Source organism: Bacillus rossius, chromosome 5, assembly GCF_032445375.1.
Source record: "Bacillus rossius redtenbacheri isolate Brsri chromosome 5, Brsri_v3, whole genome shotgun sequence".
Taxonomy (NCBI): Eukaryota; Metazoa; Arthropoda; class Insecta; order Phasmatodea; family Bacillidae; genus Bacillus; species Bacillus rossius.
Genome location: NC_086333.1, coordinates 23,996,580 through 24,021,847, shown reverse-complemented (window position 1 = coordinate 24,021,847; position 25,268 = coordinate 23,996,580). Strand labels below are relative to the sequence as shown.

The following is a 25,268-nucleotide window of genomic DNA, read 5'->3' as shown; positions in this document are numbered from 1 at the left end:
ACCTGAGCAAGGCTTACCTTACGACCATTTTATCTCTCGACCTACATGAATCAACTTCACTAGAAACACTTTACGCTTTGCAGTTGTCTTCGTATAGCTTTAATTAGAGCAATGACAACTGATATTTTTTAAGAACAAGAGAAAAATGTATAACTTGCTATGGTTGTCGGAAATAGGTAAGGTTTATTTGAAACACAAACACAGGATAGTTATGCAGCTGCAGTTTACTGTCTCAGGCGGTACAGCAGAGCACGCCGGCTGGTCTAGGACCGGCAGTGGCACACGCCGTCCCGGCAGCGGCCGCCTCGGTAGCCGCGGCGCATGGCGAGGCAGTGCGCGGCGCAGGCCGCGTGGTTCAGCGAGCCGATGGGCGTGCTTATGCTCAGCAGGTCGCAGGTCGCGCGCCGCAGTCGCACTCCGGCTGCGCACACAACACCCTCCTGCCATTAGCGTTTCATTTACAAGCATTTACCATTTAAAATATCGTGTGCACGTATTATCAGTTATTGGTTTTCTGGTGTTTAAAAATCTTAGCTCTCGGTATAGTATGGCATCTGGTAAGAGGAATTCATATAAAATATAGAACTGAACTCTATGAGCGAAAATGTGACCAAAGATGGCGCATATATGTGTAGCAGCATAAACAAATTTATAGTCACTTTCATATATATATTAGGGTACATATCAAAATAGTTGGTGTGCCAAATGAAACTTTATGATAGTGAAACTTCTCTGGATGGTATTTGGTGAAAATTAATAGTCGTAGTAATTGTTGAGAAATGATTTCAAATACGTAAAAAAAAAAAAAAAACTTGCATTAGAATGTTGCGAATACAAAGACTCCTCTCAAACCTCAGAGCTGTGATGTGAATTGCGGTTGATTAAACGTAAGGTAGGTATATAATTAGCCTACCTGGTTCAAATTACATTCCTGTAAATAATATTTTTGAATTTTTTAATAACCTACTACTGTATTATACAAATTGTGCTTGAAGCAAACATAAATGATTTAAATTGATTTAGAAATATTATTGCGAAAACATTATTAAATACATAGCTCTGTGTAATGGAATAATTTTACATAACAAGCAGGCCTATTTCCTATAGTTTAAATAAAATATAAAAATTTTAAGCGTATATTAGGAACTTAATGTTCACGAATCCTAATACTTATTAAATATTAAAGAATAGAAATAGTGTGAATCAACATTCTCTTTTATCTTTTATTTAATTAATTTGTTTAAATTTTGGTCCTTATTTTACACTATTGTCCTTTGAACCTGTTGGTTGCCATCATTATTGTATCGCTCCCTTAAGGTTTGATTGTTGTTATTGCAGTTTTTGTAGTTAATTCGCCCGTGTACCGGAATCATCGCGCCTCCCTGAGTGGTTCCCAGGGCGCTGTGTGGCGCCACCATCGCGCCTGGCAGGCTGCCGCTCTGGTCGCACCTAGCAAGGCCTCCTCGCGACCGTCTCAGCTCTCTAACTACGTCGAACGTCCTGGTAGGACACCTCCCACGGCAGCAGTCATCGTATTATCAAGAAAGATGTCAGCGCAAAAACACCGGCTATGAATATGGCCGGTAATTTAAGGAACCAATTTCTTGGGTTGGCGCTATAAGCCTGATTCGATAAGTCATTGGTCATTACCGTGCATTTTGAATGTGAAGTGTTACATTAACACAAGGAAGGAACTTTTTGATAAAGATATTTCTATTTAATTTAGTGAATGCAATTAGGTTTATGCGCTTGATTACTGGGTTAAGTATTTTTGAACTGAAGTTTTGTTACAAACATAGTGGGTAGTGCACTTTTTAGATTGCTGTGATTATTCGTTCTGCATGTGCGTCACATATCTCTCGGTTGCGTGTGGCAGTTGCAACGAACAAACTGTAGCTTGAACCAATTATTTTTTCCCTAGTCTGCAAGTAAGACTGTTTATTGGACATTTAAAATGCAGTGTTAGTAAAATAAACATTATCTTTACCACAATATTTTGCTTAAAACATTGCATACGGATATTGGGGGATTTGTATGACCTTTAGCATCATAAGTGTGCGAGAAAACGCAATGTAAAGAGGTCACAGATTATACGTACCTTTTTCACTACTTTTTTGGATGTGTTCAACAGAGGTGTCCACACATGGCATTCGTAATTTGTGCTGATTGTTTTGAGACAAGCAAACTGTCACTTTATGTGCCAGATGATAGCCAATTTTACTGGCTCTTCTTATGTAATTTAAACATTTTTATATTATGCATGTTATTTTAGCGTTGTTACACTAAGAGTGGTACGCCATTCATTTTACATGAACTTCGTCTGTACAAAGCCATATACGCGCCCCTGTTACTTTTGTGGGGAAATTCAGTAAATTTCACATCTTGCTTAGGACTTAGTATTTTCTTTGCTTTACCTCTTTGGTTGTCTTGGAGGTGCCTGCGCCTTAATTTTTAATTTTAGGTAATTGACTCTGGGCTTTTTAATTATGACATGCGACGTTCTATATTTTGTTATATTCATCTATCAAGTGCGGAAACTTTAAAGTAATAAATTTTTTTTTTAACTAGATTATGAATATCAGGTCCAAAGGCAGGGATTTTTCAATTGTTTTTCGCTGTTATCATCGCAGTTTTTAATAATGTTTTCAGTTTTCCTTATGTTTTGTGCTCTTTCGTGCGGCAATCTTCTCGTGATGTTGGGAATCGACATTTACGACTTAGTCATAGTAGTTTAGCAAATATTTATCACGCCTGGCTTTGGAAAGCGCGACTCCATGATATATGTGTTTTATAAGGCCAAGGCCAGGTTTATAAACTATGAAAGAAACGCGATTACGCAAGATAAGCATATTATAATTTTATTTTCAACATAATAATACATTAATTTGCTTGTTACTGAGTTTAGGTACTTACACATAACAGGCAAGTACTGAAAGCCTCGCTAAATGTTTGGTTTTTAAAAACAGATAAAAGTCATTGCCGCGTTAAAAATGTTTTAAAAGATCAATATAATGTTAAATATCTTGGACGCCATTTTTGAAAAGATACAATTTTCTTAGCTAGTAAATTGTAGATGTTTTTGAAGAGTCGATTATGTCTTGAGTTAACTAATCAAAATTGCAGAGTGTATTCCAGGATGATATTAATATCATAAATCTTTTTTTTTTTGCACGCCAGTACGTTTATTAAGGGTTAATGTTGTCAAAAAACCAGGACGAAGGTTTTTAGCTCGTGGATATAGCATTGAACTGTCAACTTGTTTAATTTCCGTTGTGTAATTCGCGTATCATTGCATTTCTGTTGTATACATAAGTTTCATCCTCAAGTGCCTAAACGAGTACATGCCAATCATTTACAAACATTCTTAGCAAGCATTAATAAGGAAACTTTTTAATTTTGTTTGATAGGTCTGCATAAAGAGAAAACCAAAATTTTTTTTTTCAGTTTTTATGATTCATGTATAATAATAATACAATTGTCTATATCGTTTTGAGTATGCCAGATCTATCTCATTGTACTCCATACCTTTGTAACATGAATTTTTCCCACTTCAGTCTAATAAATATGCATTTTTAAACAGTTATTTCTAGTTTTTACATAACCTTAGAAAAAGAATATAGGGGAAGGCGGGGCAAGATGGGGATATGGGGTAAGACGGGGTAGTGGCACTTCCAAACCTGCCAGCTGTTGCAATCTAGCGGTGACAGTTGGAACTAAATCAAAGTAATCGTAGAGAGCAATACCAGCGTTGGAGCCATTTTCTCTTCAGTTGTTCATGACACACATACAAGTTTGCATTATTCGCCGACGTTGATGTAATTTTCAGCATTTTACTATCATCCAACGGTAAGTTGCTTTAATATATCTAAATAAAATTTATCATACCATCAATAGTGCTCCTTTTATGGATTTAAATGCAGTATTTACTATAATTTTATCGTTCGTTGGTACTAATCTAAGTCGGTATAACCTATAAGGCGTGGTTTGGGGCAAGACGGGGACGAATGCCCGGGGTAAGATGGGGAGGTACCCCGTCTTACCCCAGTATTGACCTACATAAATAAAAAATTAATCCTGAAGGTAAATTTTGTTTGTGAACATTGCGCGTGACACTAAATGGATCACTCTTGTAAATGAAACTTTATTAATATGAAAATGAGGGTTTTTATTACAAACTGTTGTTCTTTTATAATGTTTAGGTATATTTGAAATTTTAATTGTTCATTGGTTTCTAAATTTATAATTTTAAAATCCATGCAAGCATTTTTTTTATGTTTTTAGTCTTCCGACAATTTATGTAATTACATATCGTAACTGATTATTGTGTTTTAAATTTAATTATTACATGTAAATCATCCAAAATTCAAAAGTAGATTAATAAGATATGTATCTCTTTAAATGTTCATAGTTCTGTTTATAAACTCGGATTTTTCCAGTGAATTGAATGTATTTATTTTTATTTTCCAGAAATGGTTCGCTGTTATAAACGGACCAGTAACAGAGGAGCTTGGTCAGATGATTCTATGATGAAAGCAGTGAATGAAGTTCTGAGCGGAAGAATGGGTTACTACAAGGCTGCTTCAATATTCGATGTTCCACAAACCACACTGGAACGTAAGGTACGAAAACATCGAACAGAAAATGAGCAGAATGAGATGACAGATGTGGAAAGCGTGAGAGAAAAGTTAGGTCCCATGACCACCGTATTTACCATGGACGAAGAAAAGGAGCTGGCAGCTTATGTAAAGCACATGGAAAGTCGGCTATTTGGTCTCAGAACAAATGATTTGAAAAAATTGGCTTTTCAGCTAGCTGAAAAAAATAATAAGAAACATAATTTTAATAAAGAAAAGCAGGAAGCAGGTGCAGATTGGCTGGCCGGTTTTTTGAGAAGGAATCCTGATCTGTCGATTCGGAAGCCCGAGCCTACATCGATAGCTCGTGCTACAGCATTCAACAAAGAAAATATTTCGCAGTTTTATAAGTTGCTGGGAGAACTTTATGACAGCTACAGCTTTACACCAGACCGAATTTACAATTGTGACGAGACTGGAATTTCAGCTGTTCCCAAATCGACATCTAAAATTATTGCTACTAGAGGAAAAACGCAGGTTGGAGCATTGACTTCAGCTGACAGAGGGAAAACAGTTTCTGTTGAATTATGCATGAATGCTGCCGGCACATTTATGCCACCCATGCTGGTGTACCCAAGGCAAAGGATGAAGTCCGAACTGCTAAACGGTTGCTCTCCTGGAATGTGGGCGCAGTGCCACATTTCTGGCTGGATGCAGAAAGATATTTTTGAAAGTTGGTTTGAGAGTTTTGTGCAGTTTTCAGGTGCATCAAAGGAACGTCCAGTTCTCCTCCTGCTGGATGGGCATTCAACTCATGTTCAAAACTTAAACATTCTCGATAAAGCCAGAGAATGTGGGGTGGTTATAATGTGTTTTCCACCTCACTGCACCCACAGACTACAACCCCTTGATGTTGGAGTTATGAAACCTCTTAGCACATATTATGACCAAGAGACAACAAACTGGTTAAGATCGCACCCAGGAAAGGCGGTCACTATGTTTCAGATTGCTGAGATTCAAGGAAAAGCCTTCATTAGAGCTGCAACAATGAGCAATGCCATAAACAGCTTCAAGGCGACAGGAATTTATCCTTTTGATTCAGATATTTTTCCTGACTCAGCTTTTCATGCATCAAACCCTACTGACCACACCTATCCTACTGTCAGTAATGAATGTGCACTCAGCGAGGCAACAACAGCTGACCCTGGTACGTCTCAAGTCAACAACGAACCTGGATGTTCACATCATCTTGTGCCTTCGAGCCACCAAGACGACTCCATCCTCAGTGACTCAGGGAAGATGAGTGTTTTCACCACTTCTCCAGATCGAATATTGCCCATTCCTCATGTAGGAAAAAGAAACGTTAGGAAGGTAGCATGTCGAAAAGGCAAAACAGCGATAATTACAAGTTCTCCTTATAAAAGAGAACTCGAAGACAAACTTTCAGGGAAGGGCAAACTGCAAAATGAGACAGTACAGAAGAAAACACTATCTGACAAAAAACTGAAGAAAAATTTGCCAAAAAAGTGTAAGGGGATTAAGGCCAAGAGAAGAGCAGGAAAAATAAAATCTAAAAATGTTTCATCAGAAAAGGATGTGGATAGCTCAGACAGTGAAGGAAATTGTGATACAGAATGTTTGTACTGCGGCTACTTTTATACTCAGTCTAATGAAGGATGGGTGTCATGTAGACACTGCTACAGATGGGCACACTGCTCATGTGCCGGAGAGGAAGATGAAGATGATGAAGTCAGTTTTGTCTGTGAACATTGTAAGCAAAACTAAATGGTTCACTTTAGTAAAATCTAAACTTTATTAGCAAGAAAATGAAAATCTTTCTTATAAGCGTGTGTTTAATGGCAATGGTTTGTTTCAAAACTTTATTGCTTTAAGGTTTCAAACTTAATAGGTACTTTTAAAGTTCTTGTGAGCGATAATACCTAATGTTTTTATGTAATTATGTATAATAACTCATTATTATGTTGAAACTTTAATTATTACATGTAAACCTTTCACATTTAAAACTTTTTACTCATACCCCATCTTACCCCAACAACCACCCCATCTTACCCCGGGGGTCGGGGTAAGATGGGGCATTTGCCACTCTCTGAGAAAACGAAATTTTTTCGTTAATGTAAAAAGTTATAAGCATTTTGACCAATGTGTTTGAAAGAAAACAAGACAATGTTAACATGTATACATAATAAAACATATTCTGCTAAATAATTTATTAAATATATTACGAAATCCCTTAACCACCCCATCTTGCCCCGCCTTCCCCTAAGTAAGTCTATTTAGAAGCAAACAAAAAAATATAAAAAGGTTTTTAATTTAGTGCATAGGCCCTATGAGCTTTAAGCACTTGTAATTATAATATATTTTATTATTTACTGCAAAGTTTTATTATTTTTAACTGCAAACAATGCACTATTCGAGTGAAACTAATTTTTATTACGATATTCTTATTGCAATGAACTTGTAACTTAAAATTTATGCTTTTAATTATATTTCAGGCAATAGATTTGTGAGTAATACGAATAATGTGCAGGACTACTATATTAAGTAAAGGCCGTCCAGATAGTGAACGTACAATTCAAATAAAAAAATCACTACAGTGTGTATAAAATTAAGTGTGTTTTTACAAAAAAACTAAGATATAATTTTTTTACAAAAAATAACGTTACATTTGATTAGACTGAAAACACAGTTTCGTGATATTGCATCTCAAATATTAAGTTTGATTATCATCTATCAGTTACGAGCGTACTGGACACAACTTGTTTCTCAATTTCACACCAAAATTATTCCACAATAATAACTAGGATAAAATTATTTCGTGGCGCTAAGTTAACCAATAACAAGAAAGAACAAGCTCAAATTTAGTAAAGTCTTTTAAATGCTGTTCAAAAATTAATGCACATTGTCACAAACAAAGCGTAACAACAAACACACACACACATATATATAATGTTACAGAGTACGTAATACATCAAGATTGAATTTTTCACGACAGCAGGTTTAACCAGTTTACAGGTCTAAATTACTATGTATCCAAATGACCTCCATTTCAATTATCAATAAAGAATAAAAATAGTAGTTTTAACGTGAATGTTTTAACTGCATCAACTAAGGTATTCAAAGTCAATACTAAAACAGATACTGTAACCACAACGATTTCCAAGTTTTTAAACTGTACCTAAACTAAGAATAATCGTTTCAGAACATAACTTACAGTTTGGATACATGTAATGAAACTATCAGGCACAAGGTACGTCTCGCAAAGCCACTAATTTATTTAAAGCATTTGTTAATACGTTTTCTTAACAAGTATACACATATATTAGATTGTATAAACATTAACATTGATTTTATAGTGTCGGCGGTCGAAAACACATTTTAACAAGACGTAATTTCGAAAGACGGTCATGGTAAATAAAGGCTACTGCAGTGGCAGAGGTGTAAGAGTGTCAACACTGCCCCCTCCTTTCTACATTAGTAAATGTTCTGGGTTCAAGTTACGTGCAAGCCATTGATGCTTGCGTCGTTCTGAGACTGCATTAATAGATGTTATCAAGTCGATCATGAACCCTCGCCATTAGATAATCGAGATCAGTGGGGATGTTAGTAAACATAACTAGATAAACAGTTGGTAATATTGATGTGAACTTGTTCACAGCCGGTAGTGTAAGTTGAGAGATGACGTCATCATAGAGTAACGGAAGAAAGTACAGCGTAGGCCCGTTCTGTAATGGCACGGAATCGAAAACGAATCACGTAAACGGAGACGGATTTTCCCAAACCACGAAATACAAATTCATTAAAAAATATATATTATGCTTCAAGACCATAGCCCGGGCAGAATTTTTCATACATAATACAAATAGTCCGCAATGTCAAAATAGAATACTATACAATTTGCAACGAATTTAGCACATTAAGATACAGGGATATCACCGCAGCCACATACTTGGCTTATATTGTTCACACGGAGCAAAGTTAACGGAAGATCTCAGCATCGCTGATTTAATCCGTACGGGTCCGTCTCTGTCTGCGTGCTATTGTATAAATTCTGTTCCGTGAGATATGTCGTTTCCGTGTCATTGTAGACGGGCGATATATGGAGGAAATGAAGGTAATATTTAAGGTCATGAAATTATCCTAAAATACATTTTGTAAACTTGAACTTTCAAAACAATATAAGTAGTAGGTAAAGGTTCCTACGAGGACACAGAGTCGGAGTGAGGTTTAAGGATTGGGTCCGCAATCTTGGGTTGTAAAGGCACATTGGCTATCTTTCATGGCCTTGACCTTTGACCTTGATCTTCAAAATTTGTCAAATATTGCAAAAAATTAATCAAAATTGGTCAAAAAATTGGCAAAATTAGTTTAAACAAATCCAGTTTTTTTAGAAAGAAATATTCCGCAAAAAATCTAAAAAAAAAAATTATTTTTCGAGGGAGAAATTCCCGTTTTGAGAGAAAATTTTCCGTTTTAGTCCTCAAAATTGCCAGTGCTTGAAAAGTCCGCAAAGCAGCTTAAAGTCCGCATCTACAAGCCGCTATAAGACGCTAAGGTCATGCATGACCTTGACCATTAATATGGCATGATCACAATTTTGAATTCATACGTAACCATTGAAATTTTCTTTAAGGCCGCCATCTTAAAATTCCGTAATTTTTATCTGAATTAAATGGGAAATTTTTTTAAATTTAAATAATTATGAATGAAAAACATTCCGGCACATTGGATTATGATGTCACTTCTGCCATATTTAAATTATATAATTATTTAGCTAGAAAATCTGGAAAAGATTGAAAATTTATAAAAAATTTCATAATCAAATTTTAATAACATTTTAATTAATTAAAAACGCACTAACATCATGGTGCCCACGGTTCGAACCCGGTAAGGGAAAAAATAAAAATGGTGACGGATTCTTGCCCAGCAGACTGACCTCCCACCACTAATGCCAAGATTGATTCCAGCTAGTATGACGTCACATCCGCCATCTTGTTTTCGTCTGCTGGAGGCTGTCATCTAGGATCCAACATATAGTTTCCGTTCCACTCACATAATCGCCTATCTACCAAATACCGTACACATTAAACATGTTACAGTGCGAGAACGCTACCTTCTGGCTGTTGCGGTCCCGTGGGTGAAGCCGTGCAAGCAGCCAGCAAGACCACTGCCAGTAGAGCCAGCGAGAGCTTCATAGCGTGGAGTCCGGAGAGCAGAGTGCAGAGTGCTGAGTGCTGAGTGCTGAGCGCAGTGTACAGTGTCCACCCCCTTCTCGATGGGCTGGGTTTTATAGCCCTCGCGGCTCTCTCGAGGTCACGTCGACGCGCGACGGCGGCGGTTAATCCCCGGCTGCACCGAGACCTCGCTGGCAGCCGTCGCTCCGGGAGTTCCCTGTCCGACCGGCATCACTCGCGTCCCCAGATGCGCGTGAGGTCACTGTTTCAACCACTCCAGCAGCCATCTCGCCATGGTTTCGTTTCCGATGGAGCGAATAAATGTTTATTCTTTACGTGATCCACTCTCACATAACTTTTACATAAATCATACATATTTTATAAAACAGTTATTATTTATTAATAATATAGTAAATTGTAATAATTAAAAATATAAGTTATGTATGATAAATATTTAATTACAATTTTTTAAATAAAAAGACACGTCATATACCTTGGAGTACTGGGTTCCATTTATTTTTTAGGTCATTCGATTCTATTTATATTAAAATGGATGAATTTGTAATCATCGGGCTAATTGCTTTAGGATCATATTTAGTTGAAAAAACCCACAAAATATATCATACAAAATTATAAAAAAAATATACAACCCTTTAGTCTTTACAAGCATCTCTGTCATTCCTACAAATAAAGGGTTTTATTTCTGTTTGAGTTTTAACTTGTTTCAGTGCACTATGGGCTATATCTCAGTATATAAGTACAAAAATAAATTGTTTTCATGTATGGGTGTTTGGTAGCGCTACCATTATCACCACCACACCAGTAAGTTTACAGTCTACTTCAATGTCCGCTGGCATTTCTTGGTAACAATTTTAAAGGTTTTGTTGGTAATCTGGTTTTATGATTCTGGTTTTACTGACCGAGAATCAAACAAAAGACGGAAATCCATTTTGTCAATTATAATTTTAATTTTAGATTTTTTTGATTAATTTTGGAATTTTTTACGAATTTCTAGGTCAATAATTACGAATTTAAAAGATGGTACCCAAATTTCAAGACGGCGGTTGCCACAGTAATAATAAAAGATTACTGCACTCCAGTGGCTAATAATTAACTAATATGACCGCTACATACTCTAGCAAATGACATGTTTAGTACGTGACACTAGCTCTCCTAGTAACAAGTATTGAATACAACGAACGTAGCGAATAATGTAATTTATCTTTCTTATTATACATTATTGTAAATGTGTGACGTGAACTTACGACGGGACATGGTACAAGTTTGTTATATCATAGGGCTGTGGCCTATTTATTTCAAAAATCTTGCGTCTGGCCAGCCGTCATTTAGCTTCCTTTAGTATTATTGTTAAATGGTTACTTTTGGGCCCTTTCGAAACATATTGCGTCGTGAGATTTCACGGTCGCTAGTGTTTGCGGTGATCCGTTATTATTTAAAGAATTTTCTGAGAAATTTAAATTACAATGAATCGTTTTGATTGTTCTTTTCCGTTAGGTACTAAATCGTTACACTGAGTGTGTATCTGAGTTCACTTTCAGATTTGTTTCCGCTGCGTTAAATTTCGCGTTGCAATAATTTTCTATAAACACGAAGTCGACCTGTATTTGTATTGGCCTTGCATTGTTCTGGCATGGGATCTTTTATACGCTTAAACTGTAGTCAACTGCGTTGTGGTTAGAAGGCACCCCTTTTGCTTCTTCATGTACTTAGGAATGCTTGAATTGTGTAGGAAATGTTTATAGGGCATGTTTCTCTGAAAGAAATACTTAATTAGAATTACAGGTCAGGACACCATTATATTGTACAGTCTTTTCAATACTTTTGTTCCGTCACGCAAATAATTATAAAGCATGAAGGCCATCCGCCTTTGTGTGTGTATTATATCATATTAACGTATTATATTGATGTTAAAATATATAGGTGTGATCTATAAAGTATTTAATCATTAAGTTTCTTCAGTCTGAAAACGTGTTGGACACATATATCGTACCTGAGCCACGTATAAGAATTATTGTTCATTGTTTTTTTATTTGTTAATTTCATGTTTTCTTTGAAATCAGTTTAAAATAAATAACCAATGATTTATTATGATTCTGAATCAAGCGTTAATGATTATTTTTGTGTAACATGGTTAAACGTGAGTCATAGTGGGGTGTGTAAATATTGATAAATATTCTTTTTTTTTTTAGCAGTCCTGGTGTTTATGTGAGACATCCCGGCCATGGGTCATTAATTTACACTTTTATGGAATAATGACTGAGTCTTTAACCTTCTCGAACAGCTTCGGAGTGCCACAAATAAGTAAGGTAAGTTTCCAGGTAAGTTCTCCAATCATTTTATTTCTTCCTTCTTACCATGCAGCAAGTTTTGCATTAGTTTTACTTCTTTGGTACTCCACCCGGCCATCTCATCACCGGTATGCAAATCAAAATAGTAAATATAAATGATAATGAAGCTTGATTAAAAACAAGTAAAAAATATTGGTGTATTACATGATCTCATAAGTAAATTATGTAACTACTGTGTAAATACTATAAAAATGATTATTTTTTAAGTTATTTAATTGCATATTCTAATTAATTTCGTGGGCCCCCGAAAAGGTTAATAAATTGTGTTAAAGTTACAGTGCAACAAAAAAATGTTCAGAAATGAATTAACGTTTTTTGTGATATCCTGTTCTAAGAAATAAATATAAGTTTGACCTACGAATTTGGTTTGTGTAAATTGCTTTCAATTTTTTAGACCTAAATGTTCTTTTTAAGTGTTTCCCCTATTGTATTAGGTTTTTTTGCACCTACTCAATTGGCAACATGGTGAGCCAGTCGGTGCAGTTTACCTTTTCACTGATATATCCTCTTCACTTCAAGTTTGTAGTGTCATCGAGCCTAAGATTCGTGGATCTTTCAATTTCAAACGATTCCTTTCTGGCCAAACTAACCTAGGAGGGATATTTGGCAGAATTTGTAAGGAAAGAAGACTTAAAGTTTTAAAATAAAACTTGGTATAAAACCAAACCTTTCAATTTATTTGTATAAATATCTTTCAATCTAATACGATGTATTTTTTTTCAAATCGAACACTAAAGACGTGTTTCGCCCAGTCCATACACAGGGGCCTCCGAGATAGGTTACAGAAGATGCTGGTCCTTGTCCTCAGGCGCTCGCTTCCACAGCTGGCTGGCATAAGGAGTGGGAAGATGCGTTTGTTTGGGGTGGGGGAAAACTGCAATATAAGGTGTCACAGCTAATCTCCCGTCCTAGCCGAGATCTTTAGCGCCATAGGGGCCTCATAGCAGACAAGCAGTGCTATGAGTTTTACAGTAATAACAATTATTTTAAATTGCACCTAAAATTTTATTTACATATTATTACACAAATTTAATGTTTCAAAATATCTATTTCTTCAGTCTACGAATCTAATTTAGGCCCATGGAAGAGCCAACGACTTAAAGCTTTTCCTTTCTTGCGTTTCAACACTTTTTTCGCGAGAAAAATGTCTGGAAATTTAGTTTTCTTCTATTCTTCTTAGTAAAATACGCCTGAGATTATTTTTCCGTTTAAATTTTACAGAAAAAATGTTCGGGGTACTATTTTTCATTCGATAAGCACGAAATAATTCACCAATCAAATTTAATTTATAATGCCTATGAAATAATCCTCAATTTTTTTTGAGATTCGTACAATGTCACCATCGTTGGCCTTGTTTTCTCTCGGATACAGTTTCATGGTAATACAGTACACTGTTTGTAGCAGACGATTGTCCTTTACGTCCTTTGGCTTAATTTTTGTGTTAGAATGCATTGTATTAATGTACTCAATAATTTCGACTAGCTATCTAACCAATTATAGTTTCCGTTCACTGTAAAATGTCTGAAGAGTTTATTTTTATTAGTGTGAATCGCACGATCGTTTATCGATACCTTTACGCTGCTAAACGCAGAGAAGTGACTGATGCAGTTTTTCATCAATGCCTTGAATGATGCATTAAAATATTCTTTCCTGTCATCCATCTGCAATAATAACGACCTATGTTTTTGCAGAAATATAGCAGCCATCACATTCCTAACCTTAGCGGCAGTCCTTTGTTTCAAGGGCCAAATCAAAATAAATTTGGAATAAGTGTCAATTACAAGAAGAATTTACCTGTAGCCTTTGTTTACACTCACATATCCGAGCATTTCAATCAAAACAGACTGCCAATTGTCGTACAGACCTCTTTTTATTATTTTTCGGCATTGATAATTACGTCTTTGGGTTTTTGCAACTCGCCTGCTATGGCATACTTTGTCATGATTATTATTCGATGTAGCTTACTTCCCGTAATTCTTCGACAATGGACACAATTTCTTTCGTGTGAAATAGTTCCCCACGCTTTGTGAAGCCATCAGAAGTCTAAGTCTTGAAACTAAGTCATTTGGGTCTTCCTAGAAATTAAAGTTTTTTGTAGTCCAGCGCCACGACTTCCTAAAAAAAGATTGGCTATAATTGGATATTTTTCAAGATCATAGTCCTTAAATCTTCGTGACCTCGTGTCGTTGTTTGCGTAAACTGCATGTGTCGCTCAAAGTAGTTTATGATATTTTCGTAAGTCCTCCTCCAAATGCCTTCGTTTTTTTTGTTTCGAAACAACAATTCGCACAGGCCGCGATTTAGTTTAATAATATCTTTGCCACAATGTATGTTATCGGTAGGCAGTAAATTTACATCCTTGGAATCAAGCAGTTATTTATTCCTGCGTTAATGCACACCATAAGTCCTGTAGCTGGTTACAGACGCATAAGAGGCGAAGTATTTATTCACAAGCGGTCCGAGTTCAGGCCTCTCGTCACGATCTTTATTCTTGAGGAATCTGCCATGTTTTGTTTCGTCCCCGCTAGAAGCCGTGCTGGTATCTTCCTTTTTTTCGAGACTTCGCTTATATTTCGCCGCGGGCATAATCTGTGACTATTCCTCTTTGATTTTGATTTTAACAGGTCTTCCTGCTTGTCATCGTCCCTCCTGGCTCTAAAACTATCCTGTCGTGCACTGAAGGGTTTCGATTCCTCTTCCCTAAGAACCTCATCGGCTAAACCATGCTGTTTGGCGAGCAAGTACTTTGCACGAATGGCCTAAATCACCTCGTGCATCTGTTTAGATAAATCAGTTTTTTTTTACCCATTTACTGAGATACTCTTTTTTTCACCAGATGCGAAATAAGTTTGGTAAAAAACCAATTTAGGTCATCGAAATCTTTGAGCATTTATTACTTCGATTTGTACTGAATTCGAGAATCCGAGGCTTCCATGCGCTGGTCTATGGCTAGCAGGTACTCTAGTGATCAGTTTTTCGACTTTCAACCTTTTAACTTTATGAGCCAGTGGTGAAAAGTATTTCCGGATATCGGCGTCGTGAACCTCGAGAACACTACGTATCTCATATTTGCTACAGCCTCATTCCGAAATGCTATGCCTACTGTTTGATAATAAACTGATCGAAACCATGTATGTACGTGTCCTTATAAAGAGGCTAGTACTTAACTATAACTAGGAACCCGTGCTCGTTATCAAGCACAAGCAACACATGTCGCTTAATTGCTGGAAAGTCATGTCGGTGTTTACGTGATCGTCATAAGCTTGATATAAATTAAATTAATCCATGATAAAAAGTACTATTATGTTCGCTTTGTCATTTAGGAGATGTTTTGGTATACGGCAGTACGTCTGACATAGGTAAATACAGTCTAATTTGGCTTGTCTACCCTTGGAAAGGTACTCTTGTATTATGCCTTGCTTCTCGCACACGACATCGTCAAAAATTATTATGGAATTGGCTTTTTTTTCACTATGAGGGAGCAAATACGTATTATCGGTAAAAGGAAAATACTCCAGATCATCCACCGATCGTAGAATCGTAGCTATGCACTGGTATTTTGGCTGTTGTAGGAACTTGTACTAAAGGTACACATTTTCAAACCTAAGGCAGTTTGGTTCCACCAACAAACTTAGTAGAACGCACGTTTTGACGCAGTTGGACGGGCAAGCCATAATGCAGCTTATGGTAGAAAGCAACAGTATGGTATGTCACAATTCGCGCACATTGGCTTAATCGTCTTGCGTGATGAAGACGAGCAAACACACTTCTTGCTTGACGACTTGCATTGTACTGACGAAATTGTATAAAATTAATGCATTTTTTTAGCTATTATTTGCGAGAAAGACCCGAGATGGGCTCGTAAACTCACTGATAAATAGTATGCATTTTGAGCTACACATTTCCGGCTACAGGTTCTGTGGTCCAGGCATGAAACTGACAAAAAAACTGGCTTGAGGAGATAAGCGCAACAATTCTCTCAATGAAAAGTGCAAGCAGCACAATATTGCCTTTTCCTTCAGTAAGGATCTGGAATCAAGGCTTAGGAAAGACAATATATTGGCACCGGGGGTCGAAGAAATCATGACATTATAGTGACATTAAGGTGTCAAAAAAATGTTTGACATCTTTCCTGTAGTTTTATCCTAGGTGCTTAAATATATATTCTGTTACTTCAGCCATGCATTTATATATGTGTTGACAATTTTTAATATTACATTTTTTATAAAACTACCTTCCAGCCCAGATTTTTGTTTTGTTTTTATTATGTAATGTTTTGATAAAAAACATTCATTGCATAAGTAATGGTAAAAAAGTTCCATAATTTAAATAAATTAAAAAAAATCCTTAAATAAATATAAACTTACACACATCACTTTACAACATATTTGGCAAAAAAAAATACAAATCTGAGGAGAATTTTTAAATTATTAATATATATTTTTGGACAGTCAGTTTTGTTCAAACTAAGTATTTCCTTTAGTTGTTATCAGTTTTAACTGAATGAAAAAATCCTACGAACATGAAACATTATTAATTAATGTATGCTTAAATTTGCCTTGATAAGAATAAATTATGATTATTTTAGCATATTTGCAGTGTCTAAATACTTTGATTTAGTTTTCTAGTAATTGCTGTGACATAATGATAATGTTTTGGACTCGTATCTTTGTTGTTATAAGACTGGGTAAAATCATGTTTTTTCTATAAATAAGCAAAAAAAATAAACAATTCGGTTTTATTAATGAGACTTAACGCTTAGTACGATCGAAGAAAATTTAATCATTCCATATAAAATTTTACATAAAATGTCTAGGAGTTCAAAGATTTATTAAATCAGATATTTTCTGTAAACCAGTGATAAATTTCCTGGAAACTTAAAAATAATTTACGTACTAATGAGTTTTAAGTATGAGGATTTGTTTATAAGTATTTAATTTACGATTAAAATAATTGCATGGTGTTAAGTCAGCAGCTTGCGGTTGACTTCAACAACAACACGCGGAGAATGAATGAGGAGAAATATTGTCCGTGAAGCATGAAGTCGCAGCAAGCACAGCGCCGCCGCAGTAGCCACAGCCACGTGACCCCGCGCTGCACGGGTTTCTCCTTGGCGCGGGGGAGCCCGGAAGATAAGCAGGTCGCTGTGTCAGAGTTTACTGCCGCGGGCGGCGGGTAAAACCCTATCTACTCTCTCAGTGTGCCAGTGCCTGCGCACGAGTTAACACACGCCCTGTGTCAACACCCGTCCTGCTAGTTTATCGAAAACGTGTCCATCACAGACACGGCGCAGACAGGGATATATTGTGGTCACAAACAATCTCAGCACTGTCCTGAAAACCATAATTTTCTTCACCAAACTCGGGTTTGAACTCGGGCTGTCAAAAATGAGAGCTCAGTGTCTTTATATTGCGCACCGGCTGGTTCTATAACAGCATTGAATATATACATTATATATATTCAATGATAACAGTCACTGTAGTGTACATCATGACTAGCATTTTTACTGTAATGCCATTAAGCTATCAACGAAGCTCTTGATAAAAAAAAGCACAATGTTTTTAAAGCTAAGTTATATATAATTGGATTTCTGAAGAAGTCATAAATTGATTAAGGTTCATACCAGAGGCGCAACAACTACATTTCCAAAGGGGGGCAATATACCTTTTTATAAATAATCGTCGATCCCCTCTATTGAAGCGGGGGGTGGGGGTTCCTCCCCCGGGAAAAATTTGTATTTCCAGGTGGAAAATGGTGCTATTTAAGCAGTTTTATCATCTAAAAATTGATTACACGGCACTTTCTTTGCCCCCGTTTGCCCCCAATTCAAGGTTTCAGAGGGGGGGCAAAATACCCTTGCCCCCCCCCCCTGTTGTTGCGCCCCTGGCTCATACACACTTTTGTTCGATAATATACGTACCTTTGCATAGAGTGAGGCAGGAACTTGCATATACAGGCAACGCTAGGAAGTGGCATGCAACAGTGTATTATTACTGAGAGAAACACTTAAACGGATAGTTAATAAAAATTATAATAATTATAAGATGCCAAAAACGATATTTTTTTTTATCCTAAATTGCTAACACATTTATTAAGTAAAGAGGCATAATTGTTATTTAAGCAGGGTTTGGTCCGTCACGGTGGAAAGTTTACTAACATACTTTATGTGTCATGCATAGTTACAACCAGAATAAAACTATATTTAGGAAATATATATATTTTTGTGTTTTACTAATTTTAAATTTAATATTTTGATGGAAAAATTAACGAATCGTTTATTTTATTCTTTTCTAAATAACTTGGACACGTATATATATATATATATATGTATCAATTTAAGTAGGTCGTCAGGAAAACAGACAAATAGAGCTCAATTTATAATCAACATACAACATAATAAAAGAAAAGTGAACGGTGAAACAACGAAATAATAACTACATATGCATTTGTGTGGAAATTCTCCAAAAACAAAAAACCGTATTGTTACCTTTTTCCACGAGAGAATAGTAGAAAACGTACTGTTTGACAACCTGGAAGAATGAAAGAAGACCAAATATCTTGATGCGATCAAGTGATTGGACCACTCAACCATTCTGGCCAAAAGGATACAGTTATTTTTATTTTATTTTATACTAAAGCTCGTTCTTTTAGTCGATAATTTGCTATACTTAATGCATTAAGGTGTTTTTAGTTGAGCCTTTAATTACTCCGTATAAGCCAAAAATTTTGTGTTAAGTATTTTTGATGCATAAATACTTCAGCACACCGTTATTTATTTAAGCTTTTGGTTTAAACAATTCATAAAAGAAGAAATGTTTCACAATATTGGGACTTTGTCTTGTCTGCTTGAAATATGTCACATTTTTTTGAAAGCAATATCTGGTATCGTCCAATAAGGCCTCTCGGTTCGGATACTCTTGGTCTATATGCCTAAAAATTTACATGGTCTTACCTCGTGGTTCAGACACAATCTACCTGCCCTGGCTTCGTGGTTTGGGAACATTTATACTATATGCTTGTTGTTGGAATTATAGTTCTTTTAAAACGTGCACCAAATACAGCTTTTATTGTATGCTAGTGATATCGAGTAACGTATTTATTTACCCGTTAGGGGTCCTTGTTTGCAGTGAGAATTATTAACTAAATAAATATTTACGTCCATTCATTATTTTTGGTACTGATCAATAAATAATTGGCGTATTAACGCATTGGTATAAGTGTGGGGATGTCAGTCTCTCGATGGCTAGTATGGAGGAAGGAACCATCGCCAATTTTTCTCTCACCGGGATCGAACCGCAGACTCCATGAAGTATGTGCTTCTTTATTTAAATTTTAATAAGCAAATGTATTGCCTTTAGGCAGCCGACATATCCCATGCTCCATGGCACTCAGCGCACATCGGAGTGTTCGGCCCCCTGGCCAGGTTCGGTAAGGGTAACATCTGTTTGCTAATCGTCATAGACATATTCACCAAGTTCGTGTTCCTGTAGCCATGAGAAATATAAAAGCTCTGGCGATGTCGGTGTGGAAGTTGTTTGGTGCCCTGCCGTTGAGTCCGACCATACTTTTGATCAACGGCGTTACGAAATATGTGTTTTGAGTGGGCAATGAGACCCATTTACAGTTTCCCCTATTTTCCTAAGGGAAACATGTTGGATAGGTTCAACAGAATTTTGAAGTCGTTCCTAACCATTTTCATCTATCACAGAGACCACACGAGATTGGATGAGGACTTGGACCATATAAATATAGGCTTTAATCTCGCTGAGCACGAGGCCACTGGGTTTCCTCCCTCTGTGCTCTTCCTGGGTCGACACTTCACTCATTTTCTGTTGAATGAATCCGCTCACCAATCAACCCGCGAGGCGCGGTACGAGACAGTGGTGGGTAATGTGAGAGAGGCTCAGAAGGTTGTAGCCAAGCGACACGATTGTTCGCGCACGGAACACAGATTTCGTACGGGTGACATAGTGCTACGTAAAAATATGTCACTACGCTCAACCGCTGTCAATGTGGGCAGTAAATTCTTAGCGCGGTTTGTGGGTTCCTTTTGTGATAATAAAAATGTCAGGACTCAACACTTTTCTTTTAGTTGACTCGCAGCATGGTAACTATTTTCGTAAGTCTAGCGTGAGCCAGGTCAAACCTTTTTGTACAGTAATGGCCTCATACAAGTTGACATGTGCATGTGTGTACTTATAATTTTGCACATGGCTCTGTTTATTGATTCCTTTCAGTGTGCCTTATCTTCTGGATAGCAGAATATAATAACTTTCCTTGTTTCCTGGAATTTTGTTTATGCTTAATGTTGATGCCTTGTCACTTGTGGCGTCTGATGCGTCGCGGGCGGGCATGGCAGCTTAGGCAGAAAAGGAAGATCCTCGAGACATCTAAACACTGACAGCCTTAAGTTCCGACTACGAAATGTAAATCTGCGGTCCCTTCGGCGGGTTCCCCAAGTTTTCGACTCAAGAGGACGTACTCGTATGCGTCTGAGGCCAGCGAACAACATCGCGCGGGCCCTGCGTGCCTGCAGAGCGAGCGCCTGGACGACCCTCTCCCGCATGACACCGCGTGTGGCGGGTGGTCTACACCCGCGGCGCTCTGTGTCACGCTAGGCTCCTGGTGATGCGAGACTGCTTCTTCGGAGCTGAGCCTACTTCTCTTCCTTATCTGTTCGCTCTCTGCCGAGCACTAGCGCCTCTTCTCCACTGCTTCGCTCATTTAATCTGATCGTCGAGAAACATGGACTGAATGCAACGACAGGGATTGAGGTGAAGTCCAAGGTGCGAAAAGAATACGTCCTTATTCGTTCACTCTGACACTGAACATGGTTGCTTGGAGGAGGGGTTAATCGGCGTTAGAGTCGCCGGTGACGGACATTTGAACTTCGCGCCTTTACTTACTATTAGGATTCGTGGACATTCAGTTTTGACAGGCGGGGTCGAAAGGAAATTTAGGAAATTAAAAATTACTACAAAGTTCTGAGACGACTTACATCTGGCACGCCACCCTCTAGCGAAGACACAGCAAAAATAAATTATCTTAACAGATGTACATTTTGCCAGCTCGGAGGCAAGACAGTGAACAAGGCTCGATACTCGCCAATGCCATAAGTTTGCCCAAAAGCGACTACTGCGCAGGCTCAGGGAAAAGCAAAGGATGGGAAAAGGGATGGGTAGAGGGTAAAATGAGTGTTCTAGCCTTTTTTCTAAGTGTTGAATGCATGAACTGTAGTTACTATGATTTTTTTATAGTTTTAGAGACGTGGGACCATTGATCAAACATAACAAATCAGAATTATAAAAAACACAGACTCTTTAATGTTTTGACAGGCGGGGTCGAAAGGAAATTTAGGAAATCAAAAATTACTACAAAGTTCTGAGACGACTTACATCTGGCACGCCACCTTCTAGCGAAGACACAGCAAAAATAAATTATCTTAACAGATGTACATTTTGCCAGCTCGGAGGCAAGACAGCGAACAAGGCTCGATACTCGCCAATGCCATAAGTTTGCCCAAAAGCGACTACTGCGCAGGCTCAGGGAAAAGCAAAGGATGGGAAAAGGGATGGGTAGAGGGTAAAATGAGTGTTCTAGCCTTTTTTCTAAGTGTTGAATGCATGAACTGTAGTTACTAGAATTTTTTTTATAGTTTTAGAGACGTGGGACCATTGATCAAACATAACAAATCAGAATTATAAAAAACACAGACTCTTTAATGTTTTTTTGACGTGATAAAGTCTTATAAATCGATGAACGCCGGCTGCACGCACGAAAAAGCATGACTCATTGTCACGTTCCACCTGAGCCGAGCATGCAAGCGAGAGCACGGAACAAGCGATAGAGAGGCACGATTGGCCTAAGCGTTCGGCTTGTGACGCATCTATCTCTCTTCCACTCCATCGGCCGATGCGTCCGAGTAGAAGAGAGACAGCGGCAGCACACAACCTACACGTGAACTGTTTTGTCAACTGTTTATAAAGTGAAGTGAAAAGTTAATGTGGTTTCCTTTGTTTACTACAACAACAATTGCGGCATAAAAGGTAATTAATTCTTGCATTTTAAGAATTTTATTAGCGATATAATCTCATATATTTGATATGTGATTATTAAAAAAAAAAGTAGCATCGGTCAGTGAGTGCAGTAATAATAGGTTATGTTACAATTTTGACTAAAAAAATTATTTCATATAAACGATCGTATAAAAAGTCAACTGCTTTTATTTAGTATTCAATGAAAAATTGATCGTGCGTAGCTATTAATGTAAGATTAAAAATTAATGTTTCTCCTCACACATGTCATAACAATGTGTCTAAAATGACATGTTGAACCGGAAACCACCGTGCGAGAAACTCTTATATAATATCAAACAGGTTAAGGCGGGCTTTTCAAAAGCAGTAACTTAAAAATTTGATTTATTTGTCAAATTTCGTCATTTATAATTAACAATTTATTGAAATTGATTTGATTTCAGTTTATTTCTATAACTAATTGCTCGTGATTATATTTAAACAAATTATATAAATTAAATTTGCAATAACTGTAATTAATATTTGAAACTTAAAAAGTATGCAATTTTTCATCAATGTTTTCTTATGACATTATCAAGTAAAATTATCGTCCGTAAACTGACTTTACAGACAACCCCCTTTTTTAAGAAAAGCAACGCAAATCTCTTGCACATGAAATGTTGTATGTAGACCCGCAGGCAGAACAGTTTTTAAAATATTTTACTATTTTAGGACTGGTGAAAATTCTGTTCTCATCTATCAAGAACTTATTTAAAAATTAATAAATGGTCTGAATATGAGAATAACATAGGACAATATTAAATTCGATGGCAAATATTTTACTAAATCAACTTACAATATTGAATTAATATTCGCACAAAACAGGTTATAGTAAAAGTGCTTCTTCAATAATTAAAATAACTTGTACCTTCTTAACGACTCAAAACAACATGATTATTAGTTGAAAAACTTTAAAGAAAAACTAGACAATGCATAACGTGCCAAAGTTACAGTTGTACATGTTAACATACTTTACAATTTACATTGTTACATAAGCTACTTATAAACGGAGCGCCTTCGAGTTAAAATAATACCATAACTAGATAAGTTTGTCACGAGTTGGTGCGTCAGGCTACACTCAGCAGTGGATAGAGCTTCAGGTTGACCAAGGTCGGTTAGAGAAATTATCCAGTCCTTTATCGCAAGGCCCTAGTCTCAACTTTTACGTATTCTTCGGCTACGGTAATGTGTGTGTGTACTGTGGGATTCGAGGTATGGGAGGAAAGGGGCCGTTGGTGCGAGAGAAAATTTTAAATTATATTTATTAAAAAGATAACTTAAGTTACATGAACTGCTAACATACATGTCTGTAGTGCGCTGGTATTTTGTAGTACAATTGTAAAACAATTGATTGTTCACTGCCCTTTCCTCTGATAAAGCATATTTCAAATTTATTTCCGCCAGTCCGTAACAATTTGTTTGCGAACTGGCATAGCCTCCACACGTGTGCACACGCCCGGGGCCGTCGGGCGACTGAGCTCCGCTCTGCGAGCGCAACGAGTTTTGTTAAAGTGTGGTCGCGAGCAGCGCACTGTGATTGGCCGGCAGACTGCTCAGCCAATCACGCGACACTATGGCGGACGATGTGCCAGAAGGGATTTCGGGCGTTTGTACCACTGTTCCACGTCTGGGTTGTAAATCCTGAGAGAGGAAACAGGAGGGTATAAGCTATTTGCGCATTTATCATAGAAAATGTGTGTAGTCCTGACGCAGAAGTCTTGCAATGTTTCAGAATTAGTTTTTCAATGCAATGCTTCTGTTGGGCAGTATACTGGGGCGTCTGTAGTGATCTGAATGCATTTATTTTTTATTCGCTGCAGCTTTATTAAGAGTGCATTGGTTGAAGTGGTCCAGTCAGGGGCTGCATACGTAATGATTGGGCGTATGGGGGCTTTGTAGAGCAGTAAGACAGTTTTAACCCTGCTGCCACATCGCCTACCTATAACTGAAACGGAAGTACAACAAATATAGTTTATCAACAAGCATTACAACGAAGGAATTAAAAACACCAACAAATGATTATCAAAACAATGAATTCCAATTTTTTTTTATCAATTCGTTAAATTCATTTATTTAGTTTTTATTTCAAAACATTTTGAGATAAGATTTGGCTAGTTCAAACACTTGTAGATGAACTGGCTGAATATACCTATAGGATAAAAGAGGTATTGCAACGCATGTCAGGCATGAGCTTATATATATATATATATTTTAAATCTAATTTTTTTTCTGTCACAAACTTTTTTTTTTCATTTTTTGTATCTTATTGAAGTGTGATAACACTACGGTATCTTTGTAACTACACTTCCACTTTAGGGTATTTATAATTTTGTGAGTTCAACTTTATTTTAAGTGTTTTTATCACAATCTCAATATTAATATGGACAACGAACTGTTAAAATTCAAAATTGCAATGAAAACTTGAGGATAATTAATTTAAGTTATGTTATTTTCGAAATGTTATCATAGCTCTTAGGGCAGAATTAAATTTATTTTGTAAATACTCTCTTCCAGATCGATTACACAGGCCAACAAGAAAAAAAGATTTGGTGCCTGGGATATTGGAACTGATTTTAGCTATTTTTGGGGCGCTGAATCTAAATATGAAATTAGATTTTTTCTGTCAGCTCTACTTTGTGATAAAGGTGTGAAATAATAAGTAAATCGCCTGCTTGACTCAAGCCACTTCATATGGCACCATAGCTTTGGTCTTGGGGAAGGTAAGGTAATGTGAACATCAATGGGTGATTTGCGTGGACTTAAAAATGGTAAACTTTCTCCTCGGTCAGCAAAGTGGCAACATTAAATATCCTGGTTTCTTGTGCCTCTAGGAAAGCAGAATCATAACACGTTACGACTGCGTTAGACAAGAGTGGCCTAAGAGAGAAGACATAGTCGTTGGAAGAAAAGGTTATTAACGAACCCTTAGTTGAACGAGAGAAAATCATCTTTCCTCCACTGAATATCAGTCTGGGCTTTATGAAGCAGTTTTTAAAGGCTCTTGACAATGACGGATCATACTTTGAACTTGAGCAAGTAAAAAATTTAAGCAGGAATATT

General features: G+C 36.9%; 1 protein-coding gene across 1 annotated transcript; it reads right to left on the bottom strand.

Moving 5' to 3' along the window:
- Window positions 1-206: 206 nt before the first annotated feature.
- On the bottom strand, window positions 207-9,877 carry LOC134531647 (holotricin-1). Its single transcript, XM_063367416.1, has 2 exons — window positions 9,706-9,877; window positions 207-421 (listed from the first exon to the last, which is right to left on the bottom strand). Exons 1-2 carry the CDS (start codon window positions 9,785-9,787, stop codon window positions 264-266), a joined length of 240 nt encoding a protein of 79 aa, XP_063223486.1. The 5' UTR covers window positions 9,788-9,877; the 3' UTR covers window positions 207-263.
- Between the last annotated feature and the right edge of the window lie 15,391 nt (window positions 9,878-25,268).

What these genes read in the sequence shown, in the direction of transcription:
- LOC134531647 (XM_063367416.1), bottom strand. Translation starts at nt 9,787, where the DNA reads ATGAAGCTCTCGCTGGCTCTACTGGCAGTGGTCTTGCTGGCTGCTTGC. An exon ending in GGGACCGCAACAGCCAGAAG is followed by an intron (nt 422 to 9,705) that starts GTAGCGTTCTCG and finishes TTGTGTGCGCAG; the next exon opens with CCGGAGTGCGACTGCGGCGC.